The sequence below is a fragment of the Anas acuta genome, chromosome 27, assembly GCF_963932015.1.
Source record: "Anas acuta chromosome 27, bAnaAcu1.1, whole genome shotgun sequence".
Lineage (NCBI taxonomy): Eukaryota > Metazoa > Chordata > Aves > Anseriformes > Anatidae > Anas > Anas acuta.
The window spans coordinates 2,927,026-2,948,199 of record NC_089005.1 but is presented as its reverse complement, the minus strand read 5'-3'; the positions used below and the strand labels follow the sequence as shown (position 1 = coordinate 2,948,199).

At 43.9% G+C, this 21,174-nt stretch overlaps 1 protein-coding gene across 1 annotated transcript; it reads right to left on the bottom strand.

Annotated features, from left to right (window-relative positions):
* Positions 1 to 330: 330 nt before the first annotated feature.
* Positions 331 to 15,898, bottom strand: BNIP3L (BCL2 interacting protein 3 like). Its single transcript, XM_068662198.1, has 6 exons — positions 15,702 to 15,898; positions 8,688 to 8,874; positions 6,919 to 6,991; positions 4,973 to 5,076; positions 4,042 to 4,191; positions 331 to 3,111 (listed from the first exon to the last, which is right to left on the bottom strand). Exons 1-6 carry the CDS (start codon positions 15,775 to 15,777, stop codon positions 3,063 to 3,065), a joined length of 639 nt encoding a protein of 212 aa, XP_068518299.1. The 5' UTR covers positions 15,778 to 15,898; the 3' UTR covers positions 331 to 3,062.
* Positions 15,899 to 21,174: the final 5,276 nt, after the last annotated feature.

Below are 21,174 nucleotides of genomic sequence, written 5' to 3'. Positions count from 1 at the left end.
TAGAAAATCTCATCAACTTGACTTCACATTTCATATGCCACCACCTTACTTTGCTTTAGAAGTTTTCCTTGAAAAGGTGCTGGAGGGAGGGGCACAGGTGTATGGTGTGACAACAGAACAATTTTTATTAAGTGTTTTAGAAAACGAAGCTAATAACCTTGAGTCGTTCAAAAAAGAAAAAGCAATCTTTAAAAAAATGATTCCAGTCTATAAGCAGCAGCTTCAATGTTTGTGTAACCCAGAATACAAGTTTCATTAAGCATTTTACAAAGCAGTCCTGTTAAAAGAAGAGAAAGAAAGGCGCAGGATGAAGTAATTTGAGACAACCAGTTTTGTGAGAGCTTTAATGGCACAAAATGTTTATAAGCTACAACTTATACATGTACTGTAAACTGTATATAATGTTACAAAGTGCTAACTAATTTATGAAGAATGCATAATCACTTTGGCTCAGTTAACTCCAATATTTCAATAAATGTCAATTAAAAAATTTGAGTTTCTAATAATCTTCAGCTTTCACTTTTTAAAACTGTAAGTAAATATGTATTTACTGCAGTTAAGTTAGCCTGCTGCATTTTTAATGTGCGAGTTTATGCATTTTTTTCTTGATCCTATTTACAAATATCGTAGGCCAGTTTTCACTGTATGTAAGAAAAATGAAGCCTGCATTTTTTTTCCAAAACTGTAAACAGGTATAAAGCTTTTTAAACAACATTTATCTTAACAAAACCTCAACTATCAATAGTTGAAACCCCTTTTCAAATTATACAATCTGTTTCTGTTCATTGTAAAACTCAAAGTTGTAGACTTTCCTCCAAAGCTTATAGCAGGTATCAATAAATACTGCATCGTATCACAGCAAGTTACCGTGATCACGTATCCGTTCCTCGGCTGCAGTCTTTACAATTTTTCTTCATGGCTCCTTCAAATATTACAAACTATGTTGATACTCTAGCCACAAGCTTGCAAGATTAGCTATTAGATATTCTGAAGAATTATCCTCTTTTATTTTACAAAGGGGTATTTTTTGTTGATGAATAAGTTCTCCCTACTCGGTAAAAATCTATTTTCCCACTATTCCAATTTCCGTACAAAACAAGGTGCTGTAATTAGAACTGAAAGTGTTTCAGCCTTTCCCCTGTCCGCTCAGTTTTTCAGGACTGTAAAGTGATGTACTTGATCTAAAACACCCTCACCACGTCCCCCCTCTCTTCCCCACCTTTGGGCGAAACCCAGCATCCACCCTTGAAACAAATACCCAGTGGTAGGCCACTCGAGTGCCACGAGCATCGACAGCTACAAGAAAAAAGCAGATGTCTTCACCAGAATTGTTAGACTGCTCTTTTACCCTGGAAGCGTTCTCTAACAGCATTCAGAAGTAGAGAATCAAAATAAATACGGTTTAGCAGTGGATTTATGCTTAGCTTTTTTACTTCCTGGGAGCTACCTAAGCTCTTTTAAACCGAATCTCGGTTGGGATTTAGCTTCTACGTATCAACTGTTTCAAGCGATCACTGCTATATCAAATATTCAACTTTCTAAAATCTGCTGCAAGCAAACAATCACAGGTAGCTGTTCTCTTCCAACTAGCTGACTGCATTTGCTTAACGTTTTCTACAAGTCAGCCTCCTAAAGTTTTTATTTAAATGAGATTTTGCTAGTCTTAAAATTAGCATTGGTTCCCTAAATACTTAGTATTAAAGTCTATACCATAGGTTTTTTTTATATATTCATATATATATAAAAAAGGAGTATTCTATCCTTCAGAGTCATGCTACATGTTCTGAAATCCAATAAAATCTATTTAAGGACATGAACGTCCCAATGCTTTGTAACAATTTGGTACTAAAGCTTCACATTTTGAAAAGAAGTGTCACTGAAGGAGGACAAGGCTTAATGTTCCCTAAGATAAAAGTTCAACGACGTTAGTGAGAAGTCTAGCTAACATGAGACATCACGAGTGACTTTCAGATTCCATGTATCCCCAGAGGAGATTGTACAGTAAACAATGAGAGGAATATTGAAAACTCATTTGCAGAAGACATTTCAGAGCTTTACAACTTCTGAATCTTTACACACCTGCAAGATTGTCCCCCTTAGAGATAGGTCAAACGCTTTACCTTCCGAAACTGCCCTATGATCATAATTGTAAATGGTTCCACAACAAACAGAATCATATCCTTTTACACAAGAGTCTAAATACACCTACAGCTGTTGGGTTTTTCCTTAATTTTAAACTACGTTTAAAAGGAAAAATTCACATTTAAAATTTTCCCTTAAGAAAACAGGTAAGGAAAAGAAAAGCTTCTTCACATGCAAACAATGCAATTTTTTCTAATATCTTCTAGGCATCAGACAGGTTTCCTACAAGGAATAAGGAGCTGACTTCATAGAAAAGACAAGATTACAACAATTATCTAATATTAAAATACGCTGATGGAATAAGTTATCCTAGTTCAAAATTTACGCAGTCTTTGCCTCCTGCAAATTGAATCGTGTTAGCCAATGTAAGGGGGGTCAAATAAATTCCCCCAGAAGCTCATTTAACTATTTTTTTATTGCCAGTAATTTCTTAGTTTGTTTCACAACCAGTTTGTTTTTCCAAAACAAAAGTCAATTTCACTCCAATCAGTAATTTTCCTCAAAGATACTTAGTTTTATCACTAGAATACAGTCAACATACCATGCACAACTGCAATTTAAGTCAGGTTGCACTAAGGAGGCAACAGCATCACCGAGAAAATTAAAACTTGCTGGTGGCATTTTGCATTGAGAGAAGCCCTTGCAACATATAGACAGTTGTAAACTCCGTTCAGCAACTCTGACGTGTCTTGCAGGCCAAGAGGCAAGGGAATGGGAAGAGAGAGGAAAAGAATGTGGATAGCGAAACACCTCAACAGAGTTCCAACACAATACTCAATTCCAGAGTTAGCAAAAACCTGGATATGTAAAGAAAGGGTGAAGTCAGGGTCATGCTTAAAATGGTCTCAAGTCAAATGTACTAAATGAGACAGAAACACCTTCACAGGTCACGTGGATTTCCAGGTTTTGCACTCCATCTTTCAATAAGTGCTGGCTGAAGGTGTGGTCAGTCGTTTCCCAATGTAGATGCTGAAATAGAAAGTATAAGGCATAGCGTATTTCACAGAAATACTCCCTGGCTTTGACACAGTCCTCATGCACCTAGCTACTGGGATCTGTCTTTCAAGCTTGATCAGATTCTTCCACAGACTTCACTTCTCGTCTTGTAAAATTACTCATTCTGAGATTTTCAGACAAGCCTAAAAGGACTGATGTTACCTACACTCGGTGAAAACAGGTTCCTTCCAGTCCCAAGCTCATCTGAAAACCCCAGCCTGAAAGCTGTGTTGTCCATAGAGTACCTGACACAGGAGGCTCTTGAACAGCTGAGCAACACTCAGATTATTATTACAAAACAAAGTATTGCCAATAGAAGGAAGAGGTGAGCTTTAACACGCTGCTGAGGATCTACACAAACACTGACCTCTACCAAATACATCCAGGCAACATCTAACACACTGCAGAAAGGTACAATTTTGCAATAGTACAAATGTTGTACAATACACTTTCATATATTCTATCCTCCTAATTCTCTCGATAGTTTACAGAAGCTTAGAGACGCACGAATCCCACCCCAGAAACAAACATGAAGCGAAGTAAAAACATATTTTGAGTACACGCCTCTGCCCCCTTTGCAGAATATGACAGATAAACATAAAGTTAGAACTTAAGCAAGCTCAGAGATTACATCAGATTACACAGGCACTGAAAACATTGCTGAGCAGAACAGCAGCTGATCTCCCAAGATACATCCAGTATTTCAGATATTTAAGTATTCAAAGTGCTGCAAAGTTTTCCTGCATTTCAAGGAAAAGAAAGCACCATAGTTTCTTGAGCAAGGTGCAACAATACTCTAGTTATTCTAGACAAAGCCCTTTTCAGCAAGCACCTGACATTCAAGTAAAGCAGAAAAGCAAAGCCAGATGCAAAAGTTGAAGTGAGAATTATGTTAATACTTACCCTAGTCCCAAAGCCAAAACGTGAGATATGAACAGAGATGGAATGAAAACCTTAAGAAATTCTGCAGAGAAAATGCCACCTTTTTTCATTGCTCCACTTTTTCTCATACTTAAAGACACTGAACGTTTAGGATGTCTGAAATGAAATTCCCTGAAAGAAGAGGGGGAGGAGAGAAAAATTAACACAATTTTTTTTGGTGTTTTTTCTTTTTTTTTTTTTGCACACAAATGATCTCTGTAGGAACTTTATTTTTTTTTAAAGTACAAAGAGCTAGAGATCAAAGCAAGAGATCCTTTACACAGAGTAAGGGATCAAAGAGAATAATAGGAGGTATTGTGGAGAGACCACTTACACAGACAGTATAGAGACAAAGGGAGCAGTAGCTGAAGAGAGAGGTAGGTCCGAGAGAGGGAATTTCAGGATGTGATTTGTTAGCAAGAGCCTCATTTTTTGTTCCAAACAGAGATACAGAAGTCTGCCAGATATAGACAGCATCCTCTATTTTAACAAAAATGCTTTGCATTCAAGGAGCTCAACGTTTCCCCTTCCGTGGATGAACATTACATATTTTACATAGAAAGAAAAAAAGGTACAGAGAATTTATGACACTTGCTCAACACTATTCCATTCATAAGCCCAAACTAAATCCCATGAATCCCAGCTCCAAGTGCCCAACTCTCCCAGTAACTGCAATTTTGTAAAGAAACCTTGTAATCAACTTGCTGTGGATTTCTATTACTTTCAGGTAAAAGGTAATTTTGATGCTATTATGGTTCTCAAACTTCATTTTGACTTTTTGTAGACTCCCCAAAGACATTATGTCTTTTTTCCTAGATGATATTATTTGGACAGCCAGAGTAATTGCATGTAAGTGAGACTCGTGATTCTTCTTTCACATAAAGGAATATTCATTAAAAAAAAAATAACTCACTTGGGAGGAATGTTTTCAGGCCTACTCGACCAGTCTGACACCCAGTTAGCACTTTTCTTCAAGACTTCCAACTCTTTCTCTCCTTCTACTGCTTCTTCTTCAGACTGAAAATACACATTGGACAAGCCTTGTAACAGTCAGTTGGCTCCTCCTCATGGTGTTAAATTGAGAACAACAACAGCAGCAGTAAAATGATAAGCACCAAATGGCGGCACCTGATAAACAAGCAAGCGTTCTTGGACTACCAATGATTTAGAAGAGATTTTATGCTAAAAGGAGTATCTGCAGAGGTCAGGATATCACTAATTTGGTTATTATAGCCAGGACCTCAACGTAGTAGAAAGTTGGTTTGTGGTTGTGTTGTTGGCTTTTTTTTGTGGGGAGGGGTGGTGGTGATATTAATCCTAATCGTAGCAAACCAGCTTGATGCATTAAATAAAGTTTTTAGGAACGTGAAAAACTTTGATTTGATGGCATTTAATCGAAAGCATACAACATGTAGGTAAAGCACAAAGCCAAATAAAAATGTTTCCAAAACAATATTAGAAAGTTCTTTGAAGGTGTTATTTGAAATTTGGATTACATGCAACTAGTGGCTTCTACTGGGTGCGTCCCAGAAGCAGCAGGGAAAGCCAAGCACTCAGTGCAATTCTCTTGACCCAAGGAGTCAACATTACATCATTAGATACCAGAATTAGAAAAAAAAATCTGCTAAGAAGGCCAGAGAATGCCATTTCCTTGGCTAGCACAAGATGACTTTGGTACAAACTCTTCTTCAGAGTTAAAACAATTTCCTGAGTAACCTTCAGTAAATTAAGATGCACCACTTACATTGAAGTGGGAATCAGACCAAAAACAGAAGCAATCCAATCCAAAAAAACAGCGATGGCAGATCTAACCAACACCTTCATGTGGCTAGCCCTCTGTAGGGCACAAGTGCAACAGGCCCACTGCTCTTAGACAAAATCAAATGCAAGGTTTCACTTGTCCCAGATTGCTTTTTATTTATAGTGCTGAAGGCAGCAAATTCTAGTAAATTGCCAAGCTAAGAGTTCAGCATTAGTCTCTCAGTTTGCCCGATGAGGATTACTCACTGTCATGTGAGCTGATTGATCCATACATCAATACACCAAACACCCTAAAATCTTGTGCAGGAATATAAACAGTTCCAAAGCCAAAACAGGTTTGACACACAGAGCAGGAGCAGAGTGGTAAACAATAACATTGGTGCTACTAACCAGGGCATCTCCCAGCTTTAGAGATGGAGCCTCGTTTTTCCCTCCCTCCAAAGCTATTCATCTCTACAAGTCAAAATTGCAATTAATACAGCCTACAGTTTACCATCTCTGCCTGGTTGTTAAAAATAATTCATAAATCAGTTAAAAATAATTGTTCTGGAAGGTGTTTTTATTTAATAAAGTTTTATTCTGAAGGTGTTTTTATTTAATAAAGTTTTATTCTGAAAACAATTTCTTAGAAGAAAATGTAATTTAGTTAAACTGACCTAAGCTTGAATGTACAAAAGCAGTTTACTACACATATTTACAGGGAAGTACTCCATGAAGTTCTTATTAAGGAAAAGATGGGGTAAAAATATGCAAGAACAAAGCACGAGACTAGTAAACAGCCTTACCCAAGTGACTAAAGAACACCTCCAAATTCTAAATACATAAGATTTAAATAATTTGTTTTGCTGTACCGCACATAACAGCCAAGTTTAGAGTGAGAATTAAAAAAAAAAAAAAATTACTAGAGAGCAGAAGTTTAACATATTTTTATTCTGCCATGTAAAACACAAAAGATTTAAAACCTGCTAAAGTGACAGAGGTTGCTCTGCCCCTCAGGAACTCCTAATATTGACCTATATACAAACATGATCTATACACAATACTTACAACTTTAATATGAATAATTTAATTTATTTTAAGAGTTAATGAAGAAAATACCTGAGAACTACTGTCTTTACTTGTGTGCATTTCCACATCAAACGTTATCTGTCCATCATCTTGAGGTGAAGGGCTAAAGAAAAATTGATTTCATTATGTCACTTTTGTCACACCACAGTCAGCTAAAGAACAATTAGCATAAATAGCATCTCAGTTGAATCATTTCCACATGCACTTCTGCACACTACTCAGATGACTAACAGACTACACAACTCTGCATGTCACAATCACCAGAATAACAAAGTTTTCCAAGAGCCCTTAAAGCCCTTATCTTCTCCATTATTATTTTTTTTTTAATTATCCTCTCTGTCTCAACAGGGTTGACTGCCATTCCACAGAAGCAAAAATAAGCATTGCCCAAAACTTCAACAGCTACACAAAAGATGCATATCCCTTCCTTGCTTTAGGTAATGCTACTAGTATTGCAAATTAGCTTTATATCTATACAAGCTGCAACATTACGTATCAAAATACCTCTTAATGCTTGGCAAGAAGGCATTCTGCTTGTTAGCCTCATTGTGAATATTAAAAATTTGGTCATCTATTCAAAAGAAATTAATTACCTAATTATGTCAACCAAGGAAACAGTGCAGAATTTAAGTCAGGAACAATGTGATATAGTGTATGATGCAGCAACATGGGTCTCCCGTTACAACTCCTAAGGGCATCTTTGTAATTTAAGTTTTCATTAGAAGCAGCTACATTAGAAGTAACCAAAAAGAACCCAGAACCCCACACTTAAGTGTAACTTCTTGTTTAGAAAAAAAAAAAAAAAAAGCAAAATATCTCCCCTTCCTTGCATGCTTCTTCACCTATGAAAAGGGGAAAAGAATTACCTAAGAGTTAACAACTGGAAAATTAAGTAAAGGAATACAATCTATCTTTACTCACTTAAAATGGGGAAAAAGCCTCTATGCTAGTAGGAGAAAAAAAAGTAGAAAAAAATATCTAGCAAACACTCCTGGTTGGACTGAATACTACTAAACTACTGGCAGTTTCGTATCAACATAGAAATGGTTATTTTAATAGAAAATAAACAGTTCTGTTTGAAATACTTGTATGGATCTTTTTCAAGCACTGTCTACTACAGTCAGTAATTAAATCAGGCCTAACTAATTTTAAATAGCTTTTATTTCTGATCACCCACTTATATAAGCTGCACAGTAGACATGACAGTTAGCAGTCATTTAGCAAATCCAAAGGAGGCATAAGCAGATGGACACCTAAAATTATATATAGAAACCGCTCACGGATCTCCAAAGCTGGCCCAAAACCTTTGAGGGAAAGGTATAATGAACAAATAAGAACATCATAATGCTCACATGAGTCTCATGGGGTTATACTGTTAGGCAAAATTATTTTGCCTACACATGAAAAAACTGCAGGATATTGAAAGCAAGGCGTACAAATTCCAGAAATCCTTCTGCCAAGTCCAGTGATACATTTTATTACGCTTGGCTAAATATAAAGCATGCATACATTACATTATTACTAACGTGCCAGAAAAATTAATGCATTTCATACCCTGTATGATTTATGACAACGAGAAATTTAACTGCGGTGCAGATGTGAGCTCCCTGCTCCTAGAGCCCTTACCTTTCTGAAACACAACTTATTTTTCAAGGGAAATGACTTGTTTGATAGGCAAGAGAAAGCAAGCATGCTGAAGCATGACAATCCTGACCTGAGAACAAACTTTACCCCTCATTTAACAGCTACAGGAGAAAACCTGCAATGAGTTGTGTGCAGGATAGCAAGCATTTCTTTACCTGTCACAGTGGGAACTACCTCTGGAGCTGCTCTGTCCTGATTCGTGCTGGGCGTCCAGAAGGATTTTTTCCATGTCTCCATTGTGGATGGAGGATGACGAGGGGACGTGTTCCAGGCCTCCGTTCTTCCCGTTGCCATTATCGTTGCTATTGCCGTTGCCGTTCATCTGCAACTCCACCCAGGAACCTGTCAGGCCAGCCAGACATCATTTCATTAAAAGCAGGGAAACTAAAACCCATCTTAAAGTTTATCAATGACACGCAGCAAAAAGGCCCAGGACCGTGGCGAATTCAGATAACATACAGTGCTGGGAAGGAGCTCACAAACACGCCGAGGGCGAGGCGACGTGCTTCTTCCTGGCTCTGAAGGAACGCCCCCAAACCTGAGGCTGCTGTTTAGCACTGCAGCTACTCCTGGTGCCACCATTAATACTTTGACAGGCCAAATTTCTCTTTCTCTCCCTAGTTTGAGGCTTCCCTCCTCCTGGTATCACTTCATTACGTCAATCACTCCACCTCCCTGTTCTACGTTCCTTTTCCAACGAAGTTTTCACCCCCCAGCCCTCCTTCTTTACAAGTCCCCCATCTGCGGTTTCATATTCTCCTGCACTTCCAATAGCTCTCATCTCCAAGCCAGCCCCTGATTTAGTTGTATAAAAATCATACAATACAAAAATCCTTTAAAAATAAGAAAATCAGTCCCTGTTCTACTTTCTTGCCCTGGTCTGATAGGAAAGCAGCCTCCTCTCCAGTGCCACCTGCCATCCACCCTACCCGGCTATAGCCTTCGGAGCTGGGTCACACAACTCCAACCAGCACAAGCTCAAGGTCAGCACAGCCCAAGCACCACGCTAACATCCACCTCGCAGCTGTTAGATGAAAAGATTTCACTACAAATAAGACAAAGTGAAGAACTGTGGGAAAACCAGAACCTTCACAGGTACTGAGTTGATTTCCGTGCCATCGGTTCAGCTTTTTTTGGCCCTTCTTTTCCCCTCCTTTCCTCAGCCAGCAAAGAGCACGCAGCCTACCTGTTCAACAAGCTGAGGTTTGGATTTATTTTTAGTAACTATGGAATACCCATGTGTGCGCTGAGATCGGACAAAAGAGAGCAGATGTTTTGGTCACTTAGGAGATGCTAACACAATTCACATTCTCTGTACTTAAGGTTGAATATTTTTATTTTCTTTTTTTCCATGACCTCACATTAATTTCACGGGCTGGCTGAGGCTGGAGGCAGCCCTGGCTGCAGCAGGGCCACCCAGAGCAGGGAGCCTTGCCCAGGCAGCCTCTGCAGACCCCCACGGAGACCCCACGGCCTCCCCAGGCAGCCCCACATTGCTCCCTGGCATTTAGACGAAGCCTCTCATGCTCCAGTTTGCCATTTAACGTGCTGATAAACTACAGGAGAAACAGTATTTGCCAGAATGTTGGGAAGGGACATGTTTTAATTCATATGTTTTGGAAATATTCTTATTATTCAATGCCCTGAGGGCTAAAGATAAAAGAGATCCCCACCCTTCTCTCTGCTCCAAATATTTAGATGTGTTCCCTACCCGACTGCAATTCCAGCCTTCTCTCTAAGGAACACAACAAGCACCATTTGACCGTCCAACCTTCATTTATCGGAGCACGCCGAGCGCCTCAAACAGCCGACAGACTTCTTTCTGCAGTTACTGCTTCACTTACTGACTTGCACACTGCCTTTACCCGTGTTACAAAATTCTGACATTTAGCAACGTTTTAAGGCTCTGTGTTGGAAAATATTTGCAGTTAGGACCTTCGGACATTTCATTTTGCCATGCAATATCGTTAGGGAAGCTAGGAGGGCTTTAAACGTTGTTTCTGCTCATCAATCAGAGTGTTAATAAACCTTCTACGTAACTCTGCATTTGATGCCCCCACCACCTCAAATATATCATCAGAAAAGAGCCACGAACACAACAAACGACTTGAAACACCATCAGCACGTTACGAAACACGGCCTCGTAATTCCACCATCTCAGAAGTTCCTGTACCCTCTCAGGGAGGTCACAGCATCTTCCCCAGCACAAACGCCGGTTCTGTTCCACGCGGCACAGCCTGTGGAGCAGAAATAATGCCTTCACGGTGGACAACCATCATTAGGGAGGGGAAAGATCTCCCATTTCTCAAAAGCACACTGCTTTCAGTGCAACATTTCCCATCATCGGTCAGATAATGGCCTCACACGTGTCACGACTCCTGGGGACTTCAACTTAGGCTGTCTGACAGTGAACGCTTCCAGCTCCTTTTAGTTTTGATGCCTTTCCTAAAGAAGTAACGATATTTAAGAACAAGAAAGCTTAAAAATATGAAAACAAGAGGTGAAACTATTTTTTTTTAAATACTTGCAAAGGTTCTGAATTTCAATACCAAGTTCCTGACTGTGGAATCTGGTATTGTGCCTCCACTTGTTCGTACAGCAACATTTTGGCTCTGGGAACTGTCCCAGTGACAGGGGAAGGAGCGTGCACCCTGATGTGTTCACCTATTTCCAGCTTGATTTTGTGAAGCCCGACCAGAGCTCCTCCTTAGTATCGATTGCTAACAAAGCCATTATGCTGATGGCCATGGAAGCATCATCCCCTTCGGAGTCCCGGTGGTTTAGAGCCTGGTTTCCCCAAGCTGCATTCACAAACAAGGAATTTAGGGCGTGCACAGAGCCTGCCTACAATCACGCCAAGCACACCAGCTCCGCACCACATACTGGGCTTTCCAGATCCTCGTCAGCTGGGAAAGGCAGCCTTTGCTTTGACTAATCAGCACGAAACTGTATTATTGCAGATTTCTGCTGATTGCTGCTGTCTACATTTCAAATTCCAACCATTTCAAGAACCTGGCGAGGAAAGTAGGTTTGTCTTGTAGCTGTGCAGAGAAGGAGGGGCAGCACCTGCAGAAAGGCAGCTGGCAGCTGCTGGTCGAAGGCAGGCCAGAAAGGTGAAGGCTCTCCTAGAGCCACGCTGGAGCAGGGAGCATCTGTTGGGAATCCTAACGCTCAGGAACTGCAAAGACGCCTGATATTGAAACAGAGCAGAGTGATAAAACGTGAGAAGAACACAGGGCAAACGTGTGAGGAGAGCACTTCTTGTAACAGCAGTCACAGGCAGATGAAAGCCCAGGGGAAGGCGATCAGAACTGGCTGCAGCTACCAACCCTCCACGGTCCTTAACATCAGTGGGGATTTTATTTGTGCACGAAGATTACCCTGGACTGAGAGAATCTGCCCTTTATCTAACACACGTGACGGCCACGCTAGGAAGAACAGACAAATTATCCGTGAGCAAAGAGCCCCGACGAGGCAGGCAGTAGTTTACATGACGAGCAGCACGTTCCCCATCTGACCTCACTTTTAATGAGTCCTAACACACGCGGGGAAGCCTCATCTGGCACCGAGCAAAAACACGCTACATCCTCCCAGGGGAATCACAACCGGTTTGTGAGCGGGAGCCGGTGAGCCCCAGGGGTTGGCAGCCCCCGGTTGGAGGGATCAGCACCTGGAGCAAAGCAGGGAGAGAAGAGAGAAGCTGCCCCAGCTCTTCTCCAGCTCCGAGTTCGTTATGGTAATCACCCACAGGAGAACGCTCAGCTCCACCACCTCTCCCATTTTACTGCCGAGCTGGAAATACGGCAGCACGGGGCGTTCTCAGGTGGGTGTTTAACTCAACTTCCCCAGTTTGCTTTTTCCTCCCTTCCCAAATCACGTACCGCACACTCTGGGAAAGAAAAAAAATCCCAAACCTGCTTACAGGAACAGTATTTCACTCCAAAATTATTTGCCCAAGGTCTAATGCTCACCATTCCATTAGGAATGGATGTATACTGACTGATTTTTTTGTAGTTAGCTATAAATTAAAGAAATTAACCTTTTTACACGCTTACTATTTTTCTTATTTTAAGGATTTTGAAGAAGCTTAAAAGGTGCCTGTGAAAAGGTGAAATATTTCTCCTAAATTTAGTGAGACAGCATTCAGATCATCTACATAATACAAAAAACAACTAAATACTAGTTTTTGCTAGAAAATTCTTAAAAATATATATTTCTATTAGCCTTTTAATACGAAGTCTTTAGTTAACAAAAAGTATGCAATTCCATAAGGAGTTGCTATACACACCCCAAATGTCTCCTCTTTTTTCCTGGCAGACATCTCTAAAAACAATGAAATTTTTTTGTTGTCTAAGTAAGAAAAACATTAACAAAAATTTAGATTTTTGAACACTAACGCCACTTCCACAATTGCTTTTCTGAGATATTCAGGCAGATTTTCTTACTAAAACATAAATAAAGTTGGGTATCAGCTACACATTTGTCTTAAAAAAAAAAAAAAAAAAGTCCCATTTGTGTAGGCAATTGGGCAAGACCCTAATGAAGTCAGCGGGTCTCCATGCGGGCGCAGGACTCCTCACGTACAAACAAGTCCTGGAGCAGGATTTAAGTAGGTCTTATGCAGCAGCATTAAGTCAGTTAATAGGCAAGTCCTCCTAAATCCTGTTGCAAAACTGCAGCATCAATAGGCTGTCATCTGGCACGCGGCCATCCTGCACACACAGGTTTCTCCTAAACAGAGAAATCCAACTGCTTTGGGAAGAAAATAAATCAGAAGTGTGACCTTACAACGTTCACTTCTACCTAAGTGGTGGAAATTCTAAGCAAAAGTAGCTGAAAGTGCAGGAGAGGGGCTGTCAGATTGTCCATGCAGTCTGAGATTTTACTTGGGGGTAGAAAGACTTTTTAAATAAAGATATGATACAAAATAGATAAATATTGCATATATTTATATAGTTTTATTCATTTATTTATAAAACTATGGTTTAAAAATACTTTCTGCATATAAAATCGTAGAAATAAAGATATTCCAAGCTAGTAGCTCACAAGAAGCCTGAGCCATGATCAGTCTGAATAAACTCAAAACTACCACTTCTACAACAGTGTGCCTTTAACAAAAAGAAAGCTGCTCAGATCCCCAAAACTGTAATTATTAACAAGTTCTCCGCGACAGAGGTGGATGAGTTCCTGCCTAAGGTGGGATTGCTTTTTTGTCAATATGTAACAGAGCCTTATAATAATTAAAACGTAGGAAGCACCCAAAGCACGCGAGGTTGGGTTTGGGGTTTTTATTTTTATTTTCTCGTGAACCCAAACGTCTCCTGCCCTTCAGTTCAAGTGCTGGGACATCTCTGAATGGAAGGCCTCAAACACGCACGGACGGCACGCAGAACAAAATGAATAAGTGTCCGAACTCATTAGCCTGAGCAGGGTCACTGCAGCGCTTATATAATGGCAGAAAAAGCCCCTGGAACGCCGCGCATTGTGGAGCTGCTGCCCGCCTGAAAGCAGCGCTAAGCCCCCACGGAGCCCATGGGTGGCGTTTGTTTTGTTCGCCGAGCGCAGCCGACTGAATATTTCCTCTCATACCTTGTGCTCACCACCTCCAGTAATCACATTGATTTAGCTAAGCCCGTACGCGCTGACCCAGCAGCAAGATCCCCGTGGGCAGACCCAGCCCAGGCGCGCAGCTCCGCTCGCTGCTCCCACCTTCCCGCAGGTTACGTGTCCCACAGGGCGAGCTCCCGCACCGACAGAAAACAAGATGGAAAGATCAAAATACAGGATCAAAGACGGCGATTTACAAACTGAGAATAAAGCACGGAGCTGGGCACTAGGCATGATGTAAATTTAGGACAGAAAATTGATGTTTCAGTGTGCCAATCGGCCTGAATAACTCGCTGTAAGTGCCTGTTTTACTCAGGTGAGTGTTTTGTTGTGAAGTGTGCTCGTTATCACAAGGTGCAACGTTACCGTGGCACAAGAACAGCCTTAACACACAGGCAGGGTTTATTCTTCTCTAGCCCAATTCCCATCAAGTCACAGGAGATTAATCAAGGGATTTTTTTGTCGGTTTGACTTCACTGTAAACCACGAAGCCAACAGCTAACCATTCACACCATCTATCCACCCCTCCAGCCGAGGCATCCTTAATAACTGGGAGCAAACGAACAGCCCCACTGAAGAGCCTGTTTCACACGCGTGAAAGGGAGCTGCCCAAAGCACCAGAGCCCACAGAAACCCCATAGATGTGCCCTGCCGGTGTCACCCTGGGAACAAAAGGATGCAGCAGAGCAGCTGACAGCGATGCCGGATATAGAGGAAAGGAGCTCACGTCAGTGCTATTGACTCAGCCCCTGAATAAACTCATTCCCACAGGCACGCTCCTCCCCCTGCCCTGCTGCAGCCCCAGCTCCACTGCCAGCCGCTGGGTAAACTCAGTGCGACCCCAGAGCTGCCCCTGCCGCCCCAAAACCTGCCCAAAGCTGCTCCCTGCGATCGCTTCTTTACTGTCAGGGGGGCAGAGCACTGGGACGGGCTGCCCAGAGAGGCTGTGGGGTCTCCTCCTCTGGAGATATCTGAAACCCACCTGGGTGTCATCCTGCTCGAGGTGATCCTGCTCGGCAGGGGGTCGGACTAGGTGATGCCAGCTGTCCCTTCCCATCTTGGCCACTCTGGGATTCTGTGCCCCCAAACCCACCCCTGCGCCCCCAAACCTGCCTCTACACCCCAAATCCCCTCCTGAGTCTCCAAAACCTTCCATGCGACCCCAAAACCCCCCATGCGACCCCAAACCGACTCCTACGACCCCAAATCTCCTCCTGTGCCCCCAAACCCGCCCCTACAACCCCAAACCCTGTCCTCCGACCCCAACCCCCCTGCTGCCACCCCAACCCCCCCATACGACCCCAAATCCCCTCCTACCACCCCAAACCCCCTCCTCCGACCCCAAACCCTTCCCCTATTTCCCCAACCCCCCCTCCCACCCCAAATCTCCTCCAAACCCCCTCAGCTCTCTGGGGCCGCTCCCCCTCAGCTCCCTCCCCCCTCAGCCCCCAGCACCCCGAGCTCTCCCCTCAGCCCCCCCCACACCCCCCAACCCCACAGAACCCGGGCTCCCTGAGGCCCCGCATCCCCTCAGCGCCCCCCCCCTCACAACCCTCACTCACTGTTGAGGCCCGGCTCGCTTCCTGGGCTGTTGTTGTTGTTGTTGCTGCCGGGCCGCGGCTCCTGAGGGCAGGACATGGCGGCGGCGGAGGGACGCGGGGCCGTTGGGGCTGGCGCGACGACACCACAGCGAGCACGGCCCGGCCCGGCCCGGCCCCGCCGCCCGCCCCCTGAGAGCCGCTGCGCATGCGCCCGACGCGCCCCGCGTCCCGCTCCCCCCCTCCCGCCTTACCCCGCGCATGCGCAGCTGGCGGAGGGGAGCGTGCGGGGCGGCATGGGGCTGGGGGCGGGGCTGGGGGCGGGGAGGGGAGGGAGGGAGGGGAGGGAAGATGGGGGAGGGTGTGAGGGGAGAGGAGGGCTGTGAGGGAAAGGGAGGAGATGGAGGAGTGTGAGGGAAGAGAGAGCTGTAAGGGAAGAGGAGGAGATGGAGAGCTGGGAGGGGAGGGGACCTTGTGAGGAGGGGGAGGGCTGTGAGGGGACGAGAAGCCATGAGGGGAGGGAGGGTGGGAGGGGAGGTTGTGAGGGGAAGGGGCGTTGTGAGGGGAAGGGGCGCTGTGGGGAGGGATGGCGGGCTGTGAGGGGAAGGGAGGAGTGTAAGGGGAGAGAGAACTGTGAGGGAAGAAGAGGAGATGGAGGGCTGTGAGGGGAGGGGACCATGTGGGGAGGGGACCATGTGGGGAGGGGGAGGACTGTGAGGGGAGGGGACCCTGTGGGGAGGGGGAGGACTGTGAGGGGAAGGGGAGGACTGTGAGAGGAGGAGGATGTGAGGGGAGGGGAGGTTGTGTGGAGAAGGGACGTTTGGGGAGGGAAGGAGAGCTTCGAGGGGAAGGGAAAACTGCGAGGGAAGAGGAGAGGATGGAGGGTTGTGAGGGGAAGGGAGGACTGGGTAGGGAAGCCTGTTGGGGGCTGTGAGGGGAGAGGAGGCTGTGAAGGGAGAAGGCACCGTGAGGGGAAGGAAGGGGAGGGAGGGCTGTGAGGGAATGGAGAGCTGTGAGGGGAAGGGAGGCAATGTGTGGATGGAGGGCTGTGAGAGGAGGCTGCGAGGGGAGAGAAGGAAGAAGAGGTCTGTGAAGGGGAGGCTGCAAGGGAGCCCCATCTGCCTGAGGGGGTCACAGAGACCCCCTGTGGGCTGCCCTGGCTCGAGTTATGCTTGCAGAGGGCAGCAGCAGCCTCCACAGTTCCACAGCTGGGTGCCCACCCAGGCTCCCAAAAAGTCTCCTCAGGAGAGGCTGCGGCAGTTGTGAGGTAACCCAGCTGTGAGGTAACCCGTCAAACCTGCATGGTGCAGGTGTGTGAGTCCCCAAAAACTTCCTTCCCCTCCCGTCCAGCTTCCTTTGGCCTCGAATCAGTTAAAGCCAGCTAAACCAGGAGGTCCAGGAAATACAGGCAAGGCTCCCCGAATGAAATAACCGTCTTTAAAAGTAAAACCTCTCTGAAGCGACAGCGCTCAGCAGCCAAATAAACTTTTCTGAGATCTAGCACAAGTCAGCAAAGTGCACAGCATTTTTATTTTTTTTAAATATTGGCAGGCGTTAAGGCAGAGATGGCACCTGTAGAACAAAACTGGAGCTGTTCTCAGCCAGGACTCGCAGAAATACAGCTATAAAAAGTGAAAATACTGCTTTGCGTGCCACAGCCTTCTTTCAGTATGAAAATGAGAGACAACCTCAGGCTATTGATGCACCTGCTGCTGTACTGAGAATGGGAATAAGTGAATTTCTAAGGAAAAGATTTGAAAATGCAATGAAATACAGATGCAAACCTCTACCTCACCCTGCTGAGGTTTCTACAGTCACACAAGAGTAGCTTCTGTACCAATTACGTATTCTAAGCTTCTGTGAAATGATCAGACATAGACAGGTTTTACATCACTTAGTTTTCAAGATAAATCAATGTTATCTTGAAAATCAGGCACATCAATTCGTCAAGGCAGAGTGAGCTTCCATAGATATTCTGTACTGAAGGTAACAGAACCTTTCCTAGGATTCTTCAGTTTCTAATCTTTTTCATTGTCATCCTCTTGCAAAAAGATCCAGAGACTAACCTCAGCACAGATGATAATTTAATTTGCCTTTTCTTCTCAAGAATTCTGTTTTACAAACTTCATTCCATTGGACATTGTTTACACTTCAGGGTATGTTCTGAGGCCTAGAATCTTGGTGGAGCTCAGTAACAGCCCCATCCCACACAAAAACACGCCAGCATTTCCCTTCCCGACATCACAAACCCATCCCACTGGCAGCATGAAAATATAAGGAAGGGGAAGTGTCACTGTTTTTCTGTTTGTTTTTGGTTTTTGTAACTTTACTCACGCTAGGAGTTTGGTATCAGTAATGCTTTCAGACTGAAATTAAGTCACACAAACCCATTTCTGTTCATGTATTTTTATCTCCCTATTACACATGCAAAAACAAATCACTTGTCTGAACTTTTTCAACCACGTATTTGCAATTGCCACAGTTACGTCAGACTAGATTATTAGATTATTTTTTAATCTTCTGTTCATCAGAAGACGAACTATGCTAACAAGCATCCAAACGTTGACATGTGGAGATTTGAAATCCCCCTCGGGTAACGCTGACCCTTCTCACAAAATCGACTGTGTACGCTTCTTGACTGTAGCAAACATCTGATCTCATGGAAAAGCTGGATGTTACTTGGATATCACTGGAACAGAATTCGTTCTATGTAGTGAGAAAGTGACGATAATTTAGATAGCTTAAGAAAACCTCTGTTTACAGGTAGAAGGCCACAGAGGCGTTCTAGATTGAGACAGAACCCTGAGCTACTCACAATTCTGAATAGGAAACCTGCCGAGGGAGCCCCATCCTGCTTTGCAATCCTACCAGTCACGGGCTAGCATCACGCGTACTTGTCGTCTCCATCATTCAGGAAGCATCTGCCGTAATACCTGTGGCATGAATATTTATCAGCAAAGTGGGACTATTAAAGTTTCTGAGTCAGAAATAAATTAATCAAGATTATAGCGTGAGTCAATGCGGAGCCAGAAATAGCATTCAGAAGTCCTGACTTTCAGCCCTGTTCTCTAACCACTACACAGGTTCCTTAAGGCAGTTGAATGATGTAATTAATGTTTGTAAAGTAATTTGAATCCTTGGATGGAAAATGCTATGACAATAGCTAGGCTGGAGAGACAGAAAGCCACATGATAATGGAAGAGAAACAATGGCTGTAAATTCCTGCGAAAGGCCTCTCGTACCAAAGAGCAATAAAAAGTTTTTTCTTACAGAAAGTTGGTTCAAGTCAAACGTGTCACAAGCCACCTGATTTATCTCCATGAGCTGAGCTAAGCTAATTGCACAATTTTATGCTTGTGGCTTCACAGTGTTCTACCTCTTGGAAGCAATTTAAGGAAAGGATGATCTAAAATCTAACCAGCAGCTGGTTTTAGTTCCTCCTATGCCCAAAGCCTGAAAAAATGTTAACTTGTTGGTAAAGTGAATGCTACCCCTCTGTATGAATATCTTGGGTATACAAAACCTGAATTATTCTTTACTTTTGGTTTTTGATCCTAGGGCTTTGAGTTAAGCAGCACGTTTGGAACAGCAAGGAGGGCGCCCAGCTGCCAGGCATCACACCGGCAGACAGCAGGCAAACACAACGGGAGGCTTCGTCCTGTGGGACAACTGAGGCAGCTTTCTTTCCACTGGAGGTAGCAGTAAGTACTGGAAATGCTTTATTGATATTTTGTATTTATCAAAATCAAATGTACAGACCTTGGAGATGGCCTCCAAAAAAGATTGCTACAGATAGTCCCATCTTCTAACCTTGCTCCCTTGCACTTTTCAAGCATCCACCTCTCTCTGGTAACATTTTGCCTCCTAGTGGAGGGTACCAATACAGAAAAACCTGCATTAAGATAGAAGTGCTTTCTCTTGCGATGGAGAAATAGCTGAATTGTTTGCAAAAGGTCGAGTCTTAGAGTTCAGAGGTAGCTTGTGTAGAAAATTCACAGTTTCCTGGTTCTGAGCCTTACCCCACAAGAAATGCTTGCTGTTTCTGTTCTAACCACGCTGCTGCAACTTTCTTCTACCACTCCTTTCTCTACAAGCCCAAACCTTTCTGTACCAGGTTAAACAAGCATTTGCAATGAGCAAACAATACAAATTATTCGACACGCCGATAGTCATTAGACACCAACCTCATTTCCAGCACACCTCTCCCTACCCCAATCCAACCCACCGGTGCCCCAGCTTACAGCAGCTCATTATGTGGGCAAGGACAAAAAGGAAACATCCAGAGCTCAAGGTCAGAGGTGCATGGTGGCAATGCCAGAGATGAAATGAGGAGATGAAATCCAGTGTGCAGGAAATAATTCTTCCTAGCTATGTCACACCTCAGACCACTCACTTCCAGAGCAGCCAACAAGAAAATCATTGGTGTTCCAGCAGCCCCTCTCTGAGAGGGAAGTACCAGTGTCTGCTCATCAGCACTAACCCTTTGCTATTCCAAGTCAGGCTGAGAATAACAGAATAAATATATGTATTGAAATGAAAACCACATTCAACATGTTTTAAAGGCAGTGGCCACTTCTCAGCATGGAAACAAAGGGACTTCAGCCACAGCTAACCCACACCAGCCAGCTTTGGCTGCGTGTTAATCCTTGACAGCATCGTTGTGGGCTGAAGCAGGGCTGTCACTTTGCAGGTGCTCACCACCTCGCTGGCAGCTGTCTGCACCTAGGTAGCACCACTAGCTTCAGGAGGGATGCTGGGGATGGGAACATGACTCCTCTTCTGCATTTGGCCCAGCATTGAAGTGCTGAGCGCTGAAAAACGTACGCTGCTTTCACTGGGAATGGGGAGAAAGCACTAGAAGGGAGCAGCTGCCTTTCTGTCGCAGCGCACACTGGAGGAGGGCAGTTACCTTAGCACCCACCCACCCCGTCTGGCGAGCGCTCTGGGCTCAGGCCCAGAAATAACAGAGGGAAGCCAGCAAAATGGGGCACTAGTCAGGGTGCAGTAGGGAAGGGATGAGTAATTTCAAAACCGCCTGTAAATAGAGGAAAGGGGTGGAATAAAAGGGATGGAGTGGAAGATAAAAAGCAACCTGACAAAATGTGTTCTATGCATACTTTTATTAATAAAATATAAGATTTACAGCATATGTCAATGGACAGTGTTTAAAGAATTACCTAGTTGGATAGTATGACACCAGAGTCAGTAGCTGGTTTTGTTGAGGGTAGTACTAAGCCTCAGGTGACATGCCAGGGATCACCGCTACTGATAAAAACAAAAATCTTTCCCAAGATAGCTTTAGAAATCCTGAAACCCAACACGCACAGCTGAGGTCCAAGAGGCAGTTGTACTTGAGTGTAGTATTGCTAGAAGGCTGCACTTTGATCTAAGCCACCTCTGCCTGCTCACTCCTGCATCTTCTTCGTATCCTCCCTTCTGTCTGTGCTAAGCAGCTTGTCGTGTGTTCAGTGCATCGTTCAGGATAGAGACACATATC

What these genes read in the sequence shown, in the direction of transcription:
- BNIP3L (XM_068662198.1), bottom strand. Translation starts at nt 15,777, where the DNA reads ATGTCCTGCCCTCAGGAGCCGCGGCCCGGCAGCAACAACAACAACAAC. An exon ending in AAGCGAGCCGGGCCTCAACA is followed by an intron (nt 8,875 to 15,701) that starts GTGAGTGAGGGT and finishes CTGGCCTGACAG; the next exon opens with GTTCCTGGGTGGAGTTGCAG. An exon ending in GGTAGTTCCCACTGTGACAG is followed by an intron (nt 6,992 to 8,687) that starts GTAAAGAAATGC and finishes ATTTTTCTTTAG; the next exon opens with CCCTTCACCTCAAGATGATG.